Below are 12,476 nucleotides of genomic sequence, written 5' to 3'. Positions count from 1 at the left end.
GGGAGAGGGGGAAGGGAGAGAGAGAGAGGGGGGGGCAAAGTCAGTACAGCCTCTAAAATGATACAACCTCTAATACATAAATCCAGGTCTTTCATTATGTATCACAGTGTTTCAGTGGATACGGTGGTTGGTATGAAAGTGATCTCAGCCGCCTAAAAGTGTTGGTTAGCCTCCTACTGACTCAAACACAATTTCTCTAACCTCTTGTCATCAGAGCCTTCATCAGGTTGCTATTTGATACTCACAGCATGAGGTCACAGGCACACTGATAGCCAACACGATCCACATGATGTCCATCTTGCTCAGGCAGATGGTGGCGCGGGACAGCGGTGAGTCCAGAGCGGGGCCAGAGCCGTTGCCTGGACCCCAGGGGTCCCTGGTGGTGGCGGGGACCAGGCGGTTCAGAAAGTTCCCATTGGCCGTGGAGGGGGGTTCCGTAGGGGGCGAGTTGTTCCACTGGGAGGAGGGGTCCTTGCTAGGGCTGCCCTCCACACTGCCGTTATGAAAAGTGGCATTGCCAAATGGGCTTTGTGGGCCAAGGGGGGCATCGTCTGTTGTTGTACCCTGAGGGGGGAGAGGGAGGCCCCCGCCGCTGCCAGTCTCCTGGGCTGTGGTGTCATTGGTTGTGGTAGCATTGATGGAGACAGGGCTGGAATTTGGGGCCAGACTGGCACGGGTCAGGGAGGAGGGAGATGGAGAGGTGGGGGCCGGGGAGGGGGGCTTGTCTGGTGGGCTCTTTCCTGGAGAGGCAGGCCCCACCTCGGTTTTGAGCCCCATGGTGGGCACTTCGATGACCATGGGATGCACCTCCCGTAGGGTGATGGCGTGGGGTGGGGACAGCTCAGGCGTGGCTTCACCATGCTCCCTGAGGGTCTGATCTAGAGCAGCATCCACTGAGGAAGAGGAGGAGGAGGAGAAGGAAGAAGGCTGCAGCTCAGTGGTGAAGTCCTGCTGACTAGGGTCTGTGGGTTTCTCGACATTCCCCTCCTGGGGGTCCTGCGTGTATGTAGGGGCCGGGAGACCACCAAGCTCCGGGCCCAGAGTATCCACTCTCTCTGTGAGTGGGCTGGGCACAGGAGGAGCTAGGGCAGACCCTGAGTCTGGAGCCCCTTCCACTGCAGTCGGAGCCACCTCACTATGCGGGCCACCAGAGTTGGGAGGGCTAGGAGGGCTGTTGCCCTGGTTAACACTGACAGTATCTGAACTATGGGCTTGATTTACACTGACCGAGTTGGGCATGAGACCCTGGTCTGCACTGAGAGAACTGGAGCTGTGGCCCGGGTTAAGCGCACTAGAGCTGTGGGAGTGGGCCTGCTTGACTGGGCTGGGGCTGGCAGAGCTAATTGCAGGGTCTTGGTTTACTCTCACAGAGTTCACAGTGTTAGGACTGACAGTAGCTGCAGCATGAATGAGGCTCTTTTTACTGGGTGGTGTCACAGTGTGTGCCAGGCTGGTGTTGTGGTTTAGATGCCAGCCCCAAGAGCTGTAGGATGCAGTGGGCTGGATGATGCCCGTGGGCAGTGCCCCTCCCTGGGGGGACCAAGAGTCCCCGCTGCTGGAGCCCTCCTGCTGCCAGTCTGGAGGGGCCAGGGCCGAGAGCGGGTTAGGGGGGCTGCTGTGGGGCGCTGCCATGGAGACAGGGTCCTGGGGGGTCCGGCTGGGGTACAGCTCCTGGGTAGAAGACACCAGGCCCACTGGCACAGCCAGGATCACTAGGACACCTACAGAGAGGGAGGGACAGAGAGGGAGAAAGACAGAAAGAGAGAGAGAGTGTGAGAGACAGCGAGAGCGAGGGAGAATTATTAGAAAGAATATGTCTGTGTGCGTGCGTGCAAGTATGCATGTCTGAGTGTGTGTGTCTGAGTGTGTGTGTGTTCAGGTCTGTCTACCATTTCTCCTGAGGTTCCCTGCTTAGCATATTGAGACACAAACACTGAGGCCCAGGAGCTGCAATAGGATGTTTATGAGTCAGGGAGGAACCTTACAACCTTGTCTTGCATTCATTAAAGCCCATCACACCTTAATCAACTGCCTGCACTGTGTTTGTCACTTGCCTGGTTGAACTAGATTGCTTTATTAACCTCATTATGCTGTGTGTGTTCGCGTGTGTCTGTATGCGTGTCTGTGTCGAGTCTGTGTGCATGCCTGTGCGTCTGTCTGTCTGTGTGTGTGTGTGGCAGACAGGTTGAGGACTAGTGGCACCTCTTGTCTGTCGAGAAACTTGCTCTAATTGCGCCAGCATGACCGAGCCTGCTACACACACATCGAATGCAAGAAGGCATCCTGACAAGGTGTCTCTATTTCCATGGAGAACACAACAGAAACACGCAGCAGTTATTGTGTTGATTCTGAGGTGATGCTCAGCCACATCTGAGAGGTCAGCAGAGAGATAAAGATACAGATAGAGAGATGGATGACAGACAAATAATCAAAAAGCCTCTGATGTTTTAATATGTTCAAAAACGACCAGGACTCATAGGAAGGCAATGTAGCAACTAGCTATTAGAAGCTACCTGGGGGAGAACCATGTCACACTATTACATTATCTATGAGAGCGAGAGACGTAGAGGAGACCTGCGGGAGCTAATTAATTTCCCTCTGCTCCTTTCCCACCTTGTCTTATTGACACAGTTAAACATGGCTATTGTGAACACATCAATACCGGCCCCAACGGGGGGGAGGGGGTTATACGCTCACCACTGGTGAATAGCGCATTAGCTAGCACAAAGGCAGGCAGGCGGTAGCACCAAAGCGCTAGCTAGCAAAGCCGTTGTTTTACATGAGAAGAATAATAAGATATTTTATCATAGTGTGTTCTTTCAAAGGCTACCCAGTGGTTAGCGGGAAGGAAGAAAGGACTGATATGAAAGAGACAAAAGAGAATGAAACAAACTTAGGAAAAAAGGTGCTATCTAGAACCTAAAAGGGTTCTTCGGCTGTCCCCATAGGAGAACCCTTTGAAGAACCCTATTTGGTTCCAGGTAGAACCCCTTTGGGTTCCATGTAGAACTCTTTCCACAGAGGGTTCTACATGGAACCCAAAAGTGTTCTCCTATGGGGACAGCCGAAGAACCCTTTATTTATTTTGTACTTTTACCCCTTTTTTGTGATATCCAATTGGTAGTTACAGTCTTGTCCTGTCGCTGCAACTCCCCTACGGACTCGGAAGAGGCGAAGGTTGAGAGACATACGTCCTCCGAAACACAACCCTGCCAAGCCGCACTGCTTCTTGACACACTGCTCACTTAACCCGGAAGCCAGCCGCACCAATGTGTCAGAGGAAACATCGTCCAGCTGGCGATCAAAGTCAGCTTGCAGGCACCCGGCCCGCCACAAGGAGTCGCTAGAGTGCGACGGGACAAGGAAATCCCGGCCGGCCAAACCCTCCCCTAACCCGGACAACGCTGGGCCAATTGTGCGCCGCCTCATGGGTCTCCCGGTCACGGCCGGCTGTGACACAGCCTGGGATCGAACCCGGGTCTGTAGTGACGCCTTAGACCGCTGCGCCACTCGGGAGGCCGGAATAACCCTTTTAAAACTATTCTTCTAAGAGTGTAGATTAAAAACTCTGTGTGTATGGAGGAGTGTTGGGGAGAGAGAGAAAGAGAGAGAAGAAAGAGAGAGCATGTCAAAGGAGCTGAAAAGACAGACTGAACTCCTACAGTCATTTGGACTATTAGGATATTTGTAGTTGTTCCAAATAGTATCTTAATTCCTAGTGAATTTGTTCTACAAGTCAGTTACGACTATTGACTAAGAAAGGCTATTTATTCTGTCCTTATTCTTAGTATTAGTCAGATTCTTAGCTTTATTCTTAGTCTCACTGAGCTGCTACACCTTTAGATGTTCCTAACCTTAGGTCGGACAACCCACACACAGGAAAGAAGCTGGGGTGCCTGGCTTATCTACGCTTTGGAAACACACCACCAACCCACACAATCAGTCATACACACACACACACACACAAATTCACACTGATTCTCAATGCCACCCATGTGACCCAGGTGTTGTAGCTATCGTATCACCATGGTGCTGCCTCGGTAACTATGGAAACCAAGTTTCCATTTTCCAAACGCGGGGAGTGAAGAGATGGGCGACTGAGACAGGGAGAGGTGGGAAAACTACTACATACTGTCAGGTCCATAAGTATTTGGACAGTGACACAATATGCATCATTTTGGCTCTGTACGCCACCACAATGGATTTGAAAGGAAACAATCAAGATGTGCTTTAAGTGTAGACTTTCATCTCTAATTTAAGGGTTTTGTCAAAATGATTGTATGAACCGTGTAGGAATTACAACCATTTGTATACATAGCCCCCCAATTTTAGGGGCTTAAAAGTAATTGGACAAACTAACATTATCATAAATTAAATTGTGAGTTTTATTACTTGGTTGCAAATCCTTTGCAGTCAATGACTGCCTGAAGTCTGGAACCCATAGACATCACCAGATGCTGGGTTTCTTCCCTGGTGATACTTCCCTGGTGATGCCAGGCCTTTACTGCAGCTGTCTTCAGTTCCTGCTTGCTCTTGGGGTGTTTTGCCTTCAGTTTTGCATTCAGCAAGTGAAATGCATGTTCAATTGGATTCAGGTCAAGTGATTGACTTGGCCATTGCAGAACATTCCACTTCTTTGCCTTAAAAAAGTATTGGGTTGCTTTCGCAGTATGCTTCGGGTCATTGTCCATCTGCACTGTGAAGCGCCGTCCAATGAGTTTTTAAGCATTTGGCTGAATCTGAGCAGATAATATAGCCCTAAACACTTCAGAATTCATCCTGATGCCATACATGCCCACGCCATAACACTACCTCCACCATGCTTCACAGATGAGGTGGTATGCTTCGGATCATGAGCAGTTCCTTCCCTTCTCCATACTCTTCTCTTCCCATCATTCTGGTACAAGTTGATCTTTGTCTCATCTGTCCATAGGATGTTGTTCCAGAACTGTACAGGCTTTTTTAGATGTTTGTTGGCAAACTCTAATCAGGTCTTCCTGTTTTTGAGGCATACCAATGGTTTACATCTTGTGATAACCCTCTATGTTTACTCTGGTGAAGTCTTCTCTTGATTGTTGACTTTGACACAGATACGCCTACCTCCTGGAGGGTGTTCTTGATCTGGCCAACTGTTGTGAAGGGGTTTTTCTTCACCAGGGAAATAATTATTCTGTCATCCACCACAGTTGTTTTCCGTGGTCTTCTGGGCCTTTTGGTGATCCTGAGCTCACCAGTGCGTTCTTTCTTTTTAAGAGTGTACCAAATAGTTGATTTGCCACACATAAAATCAACTCTAGACCTTTTATCTGCTTACTTGTAAATGAACTAATGAGGGAATAACACACACCTGCCCATGGAACAGCTGAGCAGCCAATTGTCCAATTACTTTTGGTCCCTTAAAAAGGGGGGGACCACATATAAAAAGTGCTGTAATTCCTACACCGTTCACCTGATTTGGATGTAAATACCCTCAAATTAAAGCTGAAAGTCTGTACTTTTTTAATTTAATTTAAACTCCAATATGCTGTGGTAGACAGCTAAAATAATAACTTGGTCAATGTCCAAATATTTATGGACCTGACTGTGTACTGTATGTACAGATGGAGAAAATAAAATATTGAAATAAATAAAAGATAAGAATGATCAAGGAGAAAGAATAGTATTATGAGAAAGAATAGTATTATGAGGGTACATTTCCTCAAAAGCCATAGTCCCACCAGCACATGTCCACAATCTCAAACACTGTACTAATGAAATAGTAACCCCTCTTAACTCCATCATCTACCAGTACTCAGCATCACACATCCCTATACACTCCTTTCCTTCAGTCCATTATGTGATCCAATACCATGCAAAGGCCTGGAAGCATAGGCCGTTTAAATTCAGCCTTCAATCATATTCCTCCCCGTACGTTATCTTAATGTGCGTCCCAAATGGCACCCTATTCCCTATATAGTGCACATCTTTTGATCAGGGCCCTTAGGGCTCTGGTAAAAAATAATGCACCACATAGGGAATAGGGTGCCATTTGGGACACAGTCGCTATCAAAGCTTCTCCGACTCACTAGGTACTGTATGAGAGGGTCCTCCTTCCTCTGCCTTCTATTCACCAAGCCTATCACATCCCTAATGCAGAGAGGAGCCTACTTCAGACACTCCAGACCCATAATTGGGAGATAACAAAGACGGGATAGTTTGATTTATGACTGGTGCTCTCAAGAGAGATGGTCGCAAGGCAGGGAGACCATATACTCTCTCAGAAATAGTCCAACCCACCCTAGGATTTATAGCCTCATATTTAGACCCATTGTTGATCTCTGGTGGTGGTATATTGCCCCCCCCGGGCTCCCCAGCCCATTGTTACTGTATTCAATCCTCCAACACGCACAAACATAATACTGTGCATGTTTTTCTGTGACATATAGCTATGGTTCCTTCCACACAGAGTAGAGTTGATAACTATATGTTCATGGTGGGAGGCTGTTAATAGACAGCTTATGCTACTGCTATAGACTAAAGCATTGTACTACAGGCCAATGCAGTGTGATTGTGACACCATTTGCCATGGTGTGGTTTGGCCTCAATCACACCCTCAATCAGGATCTAACCCACCTGTCACAACACAACATGGCAACCTGGCCCGGTCGGTCAGAAAAGTCTGAATAATACATGAGCTCCTGCTCCGCTGGCAACAAAGTTGCGCGCACGCACGGCGCACGCACGCCGCGCGCGCACGCACGCACGCCGCGCACGCGCACGCCGCGCATGCGCACGCACGCACGCGCACGCGCACGCACGCACGCACGCACGCACGCACGCGCACGCGCACGCGACGCACGCACGCGCACGCACGCACGCACGCCACGCACGCGCACGCACGCACGCCACGCACGCACGCACGCATGCGCACGCACGCACGCACGCACGCACGCACGCACACGCACACACACGCACGCACGCACGCACGCACACACACACACACACACACACACACACACACACACACACACACACACACACACACACACACACACACACACACACACACACACACACACACACACAGCCATGGTGCTCCTCCTCATCTGCAATAAACATCCTTATTAATATTAATCTGGGAACTTGCTGATCATCATGTTTTATTGAGCAGCATATCTAAAATATTAAAGGAGGCAAAACACCTTTTAAGTTTCATAACATCAAAACATGATGATCATGATGCAACATGCATGATGTTCCTTGTCAGCCCGGGGAATAGTCAATATTTTGTGAAGTGTCTTGATTACTTGTGTGGAAGGCTACAGTATGTGTGGTTGAGTTAATCAATCAATTGAAATACATCTAATCTTGAGAAGCACGTGCACACGCATGCATTCACATAAACACAGATGGTATAAGATGGTCTGGTACGGATTCTCTATAATCTCAAACTCCCACTCTCCCTCCCTCTTCCATTTCAGTCTGAATTTCTCTTCTCAGACAATAAAGATTTATTGAATTGAATTGTGTGGCTCTTCCGTACAGTAAGGTACATGTGAGTGCAAGTATGCCTACTTATGGCTGCACACAGGGCTGAAGGTTAGTGAATACTAAGGACAACTAGGATTGACCTCCAGCTATATCTCCAGCTCTACTCGTCATTCTCATCCGAGGATATGTTTATTTTATCTGGTAGTGAGTCAACACTGACATTAGAGCTACTACTACTGCTCATTAGACTCACTCACAATGACTCACAGGTTGTCCCAAATGGCACCCTATTACCTACATAGTGCACTACTTTTGACCAGGGCCAAAGTAGTGCACTATAAGGAATAGGGTGCCATTTGGGACACAGCCAGAAACACAGTTTTAGGGGTTCACTGGGGGACTGGGAGAGCCCTTCACCACTCATGTCCTGCTTCTAAGCTTCCCTGTGAAGACTGTGACTAAGTGTCCTAGGCTGCATCCCAAATGGCAATTTATTCCCTATATAGTGCTCTGATTTTGACCAGGGCCCAGTGCACTATGTAAGGATTAGGGTGTCATTTGGGACTCAGCCGTGGTCAACTAAACTGCTGGACTCCAATGCCCTCTAAGATAGTGGACGCAACATGTGTAAAATATGGTGCTGTTTATGTAATGCAAGGCGGTACAGTGAGGCCTGATATGCACCTAATACAAACAGCAGTACATTACAATACAGAATGCAATATAACAGCTCCCCAAGCATGTGGGTTGGCACCCCAAACCGAGCACTCCGTTCTGCCACCTCTGGTCTCTTGGCCCTCCCACCCCTACGGGAGGGCAGCTCCCGCTTAGCCCAGTCCAAGCTCTTCTTTGTCCTGGCACCCCAATGGTGAACCAGCTTCCCCCTGAAGCTAGGACAGTCCATGCCCATCTTCTGAAAACACCTGAAACCCTACCTCTTCAAAGAGTATCTTAAATAATCCCCTCCTCACCTCGAACCCCCACAAAAAAAATCCTGAACTAACACTTGCACTTGACCCCCCCCCCCTCCCCCACTTCTAGCTCTGACTTTGCTGATAACTACTTTATTGAGGAAATGTGTACTTACTATGCCTGTGATATGTGGTTGTCCCACCTAGCTATCTTCAGAGGAATGCACTAACTGTAAGTCACGCTGGATAAGAGCGTCTGCTAAATGACTATCATTGAAAAATGTAAATACTGTGTGTGTCTAGTGGGTTTGTGTGTGTGTTCACCGGTATGGGTTTGTGTGTGTTTCTGTTTACTGATATGAGTGTGTACCACTAATGTGTGTGTTTGTATGCGGCAGTAGGTTGAGCTGGGTGTGGCAGATTGAGCAATGTAATTTGTCACAGAGCTCCTCTGGCTGGCTGATGAAGTGAATGGGTAAGCAGGACAAACATAGACAGAGAACCTGGCACTCTCCACAGCGGTACAGTGAGAGGAAAAGTACTGGGAGTAAATGAACCAGTGAGATGATTGAGAGGAAAAGAAGAGTGAACAGGGTTTTATTAACATCCATTATTGAGCGGGCTGAGGTAAGATGGGAACATGAGAAAGAGAGGTAGGAGGAGAAGATGAGGGAGAATAGAGGTGGATGTGTGGTGGTTGATGGATGAGGTTGAAGCAACAGTGGTCAGGGAAAGAGAGCCAACTAGTGTGGGACAAAGTCATGTTCAGGCAATATATAAATGTGTGTGTGTGTGTGTGTGTGTGTGTGTGTGTGTGTGTGTGTGTGTGTGTGTGTGTGTGTGTGTGTGTGTGTGTGTGTGTGTGTAAAATAGCCCCTTTGTTCCAAAACTCCAGAGGAAATAGTCCATTGTCTTCCTTCTATTTCCTCATCCCTCTGTTTGGTTGAGATCATCAGGCTAGTTTGGACTTGTCCACAAAGAGATTGCATTGGCACAGATGGTTTGGGAATGGTTACTAGATAGATTTCATGGAGTAATTGAGGATTTGGTAAACATGTAAAACGTAATGTGGCTGAGGAGACAAATTACTGTTTTAGAGGAAATATAGTGGAGGACATATCGTCCTTGATCTTGACTCCATTTAACACAAGAAAAAGGACACAAAGGACACAGAGACACATGACTCGCTTTAAGGTTGCCAGTACATTTGAGCTTGTCTCACCACCATAGGCTCCAGGTCTAGGAAGTGGGCAGCTGACATCGTTATCACAAGCTACAACCTGTTCAAAAAACGAGGACAAGGTCAAAATGACTGTTAAATGACATCCTGATTTATGTCAGTGATATTAACCAAAAACCTATTTCCATTAACCCATCCCAGAGATTTATCATGGGGATGGGCAATTTATGCAGTAAACTTGCATAACAAGCTAGTGATATTCATGTATAAGTCCTCCATTGATGACATGGAGGGAAATGGAACATTAATAAATCATAGGGCTGGCTACTGCATCTTGTGCACTTGATCCAATAGCCTTGTCCCCATTTCTCTGTCCCCGTTCCATCATTCAGTATTAGAGTCAAGGGCCTAGAAAGCCAAAATGGCTGCCCAGTGGCATAGGTTGTTATTGAGTTTGAGGCCTAGTGAAATGAATGCATCATAATGGAGAAAATGATCAAATCCTTAACATTCAGCCACATCCTAAATGGTCAGTCTACTCAACCTAACAACCCTACACTCTTATAAAAAAGGTGCTATCTAGAACCTAAAATGGTTCATCGGCTGTCCCCATAGCAGAACCCTTTTTGGTTCCAGGTAGAAGCCTTTGGAATATAAAACCCTTTCCACAGAGTTTTTTTTTTTTAGTCATTTAGCAGACGCTCTTATCCAGAGCAATTAGGGTTAAGTGCCTTGCTCAAGGGCACATCGACAGATTTTTCACCTAGTCGGCTCGGGGATTAGAACCAGCGACCTTTCGGTTACTGGCACAACGCTCTTAACCACTAAGCTACCTGACGCCCTTTTATGTGGAACCCAAAAGAGTTCTACTTGGAACCAAAAAGGGTTCTCTTATGGGGACAGCCAAATAACCCTTTTTTCTAAGAGTGTACCAACCAGTGTAGGGGGATAATAGTGTGAGATGTAGCCTACACTACTGCATCCTATATCCACCAGACCAGGCTAATCAATCATAGAAGAGAATCCACTTAGTGTGTGTAGTGGAGAACAGATCAGTGGATATTCCCTCGCCTGGCTATGTGATCAATCCTGTGAGAGTCTCTCTCTCTCCCTCTCTCCCTCCCTGTAGGTCCATCTATTACCAGGGTCATCTCATGCTAGGAAGGAGAAATCTCCAATCTGCCTATGTAGCAGGTGTCTCAGCCCAGTTGTGCTGCATCATCAGTAGTCGGTCACAGCTTTCCATTTAGCAAATCCCAGGAAATCTGACATTCACCCAAAATAGGTCCTATAATACGCAGCATCATCCATCAACAACATTCACTCCCTGGTGGCTGTTCTTCAGGCGCTACCTCCAAACTATACTGTAAGCCTACGTCCAAATAGCGCCCTATTGCCTATATAGTGCACTACTTAAAGTAGTGCACTATGTAGGGAATAGGGTGCCATTTGGGACGCAAACACTGCAAACTCTCCTCTTGCTGCATGACGGGTACCTCCCAGCAAAACACACACTCAGGGGGTAAAAGTTGCCCTTAGGCACAGCACAGTTTACCCTCCCCAAATCCTCACCTTCACCATTAGTAGGTTAAATCACAAAACTGACCTAAGATCAGTGTCTAAGGGGCAACTTCTCCAAGCTTAACACACACATCACTCACTGTGGTGCCACAGGTGCAGATAATCATATTATCACATCATTAGCTGTTCGCGTATAGGCTAAACATGCATAGGCTGATATTGTATTGTAAACACTGTGGGCACTGATGCATAGCAGTTAGCGATTAAGGATGCCCTCACCGCCCAATCCCCTATGGACTGTGTTAAGTCTTGTTTATACTAATTGCTAATATGGTGCGCCGCGAATGCTAAGTCCATGGGATCCCCTGTGAGTCCACACGGGAGGTAGGAGGGCTGTCTCTACAGCATCGATCAGAATACCAACAAGCTTCTATCTTAAATCTCACAAAACTCAAACTACACACACACACACACACACACACACACACAGGTGCGCACACGCACACGCACACACACACACAGACACACACACATAAAAACACACAAACACACTCAGCTCATATTTGTAAACAAAGCTTGACGGAGCCAAATCAAAGTAGATGTTGGGCTTTTCTTGACGATGTGATTTGTTGAGAGGAGCCTGTGCATTTAACCTCATCATTAACATGCTATCTGAACAGACCATATCAACAGATCAAATTTATGAGCTTCTTCACAGCAGGGGCACATAAAGCCCCTTATCCCCAGTCAGACCTGTGGTGGGATTTGATTATCAAGCCTGTCCATGCTATTCCAATGATGACCTAACTACAGCAGTCAATAAGTGTTACTGATGTCGCCTAGGGTACAGTATGTGATCTGACAGTTGATTGGTGAGGAGGTTGTATAGGTATTCGTAAGTCACTCTGGATAAGAAAAACATTTAGACTCATCAAAACAACGGACTGGTTTTCCATAGGTTTTCCAGTTTAGTCCCCAGTATGGGTCCAGGGGTTATACAATGGGATTAAAATAGCATCTCTCCTTTATGTTCAATACATTTATTCAAACATACTTATTTATAGCAGCTATGTGCAATCACCCTTATTGAACTCCACGCCATTCTATTTTCAAGTTAGGAACTATTCTAGAACAACAATTGTTTTCAGTCGGAATAAACAAACTGTCAGTCAGAGGTGTAAAGATAGTGCATCTTTTAAAGTGGCGTAAACAGACAAATACCACTTGTCTGCTGGTTGGGTGTGCCCGGCCCGCCTGCCAATCTATGGGGGAGAGTGGTTATCCCAAGGGGCTGAGGGACAGACATGGCACGTCCTGTGGACCACTGGGACTGGGGAGGGGGGAGGGAGACGGGTTAGGGCGGTACAGATGTGAGTTCTGAGATAAGAGACAGA

The 12,476-nt window shown here is 47.3% G+C and overlaps 1 protein-coding gene across 4 annotated transcripts in view; it reads right to left on the bottom strand.

Annotated features, from left to right (window-relative positions):
* LOC121569918 (transmembrane protein 108-like) overlaps positions 1-12,476 on the bottom strand; it is a 57,319-nt gene that overhangs the window by 5,584 nt on the left and 39,259 nt on the right. For all 4 annotated transcript variants that reach the window (XM_041881254.2, XM_041881253.2, XM_045221609.1 and 1 more), the window contains one exon: positions 246-1,721. In XM_041881254.2, the coding sequence (XP_041737188.2) occupies positions 246-1,721 (1,476 nt within the window). The remainder of the gene's footprint in view (positions 1-245; positions 1,722-12,476) is intronic.

This window comes from Coregonus clupeaformis, chromosome 7, assembly GCF_020615455.1.
Source record: "Coregonus clupeaformis isolate EN_2021a chromosome 7, ASM2061545v1, whole genome shotgun sequence".
NCBI classification, from domain to species: domain Eukaryota; kingdom Metazoa; phylum Chordata; class Actinopteri; order Salmoniformes; family Salmonidae; genus Coregonus; species Coregonus clupeaformis.
This window is presented reverse-complemented; position numbering and strand designations above follow the sequence as displayed.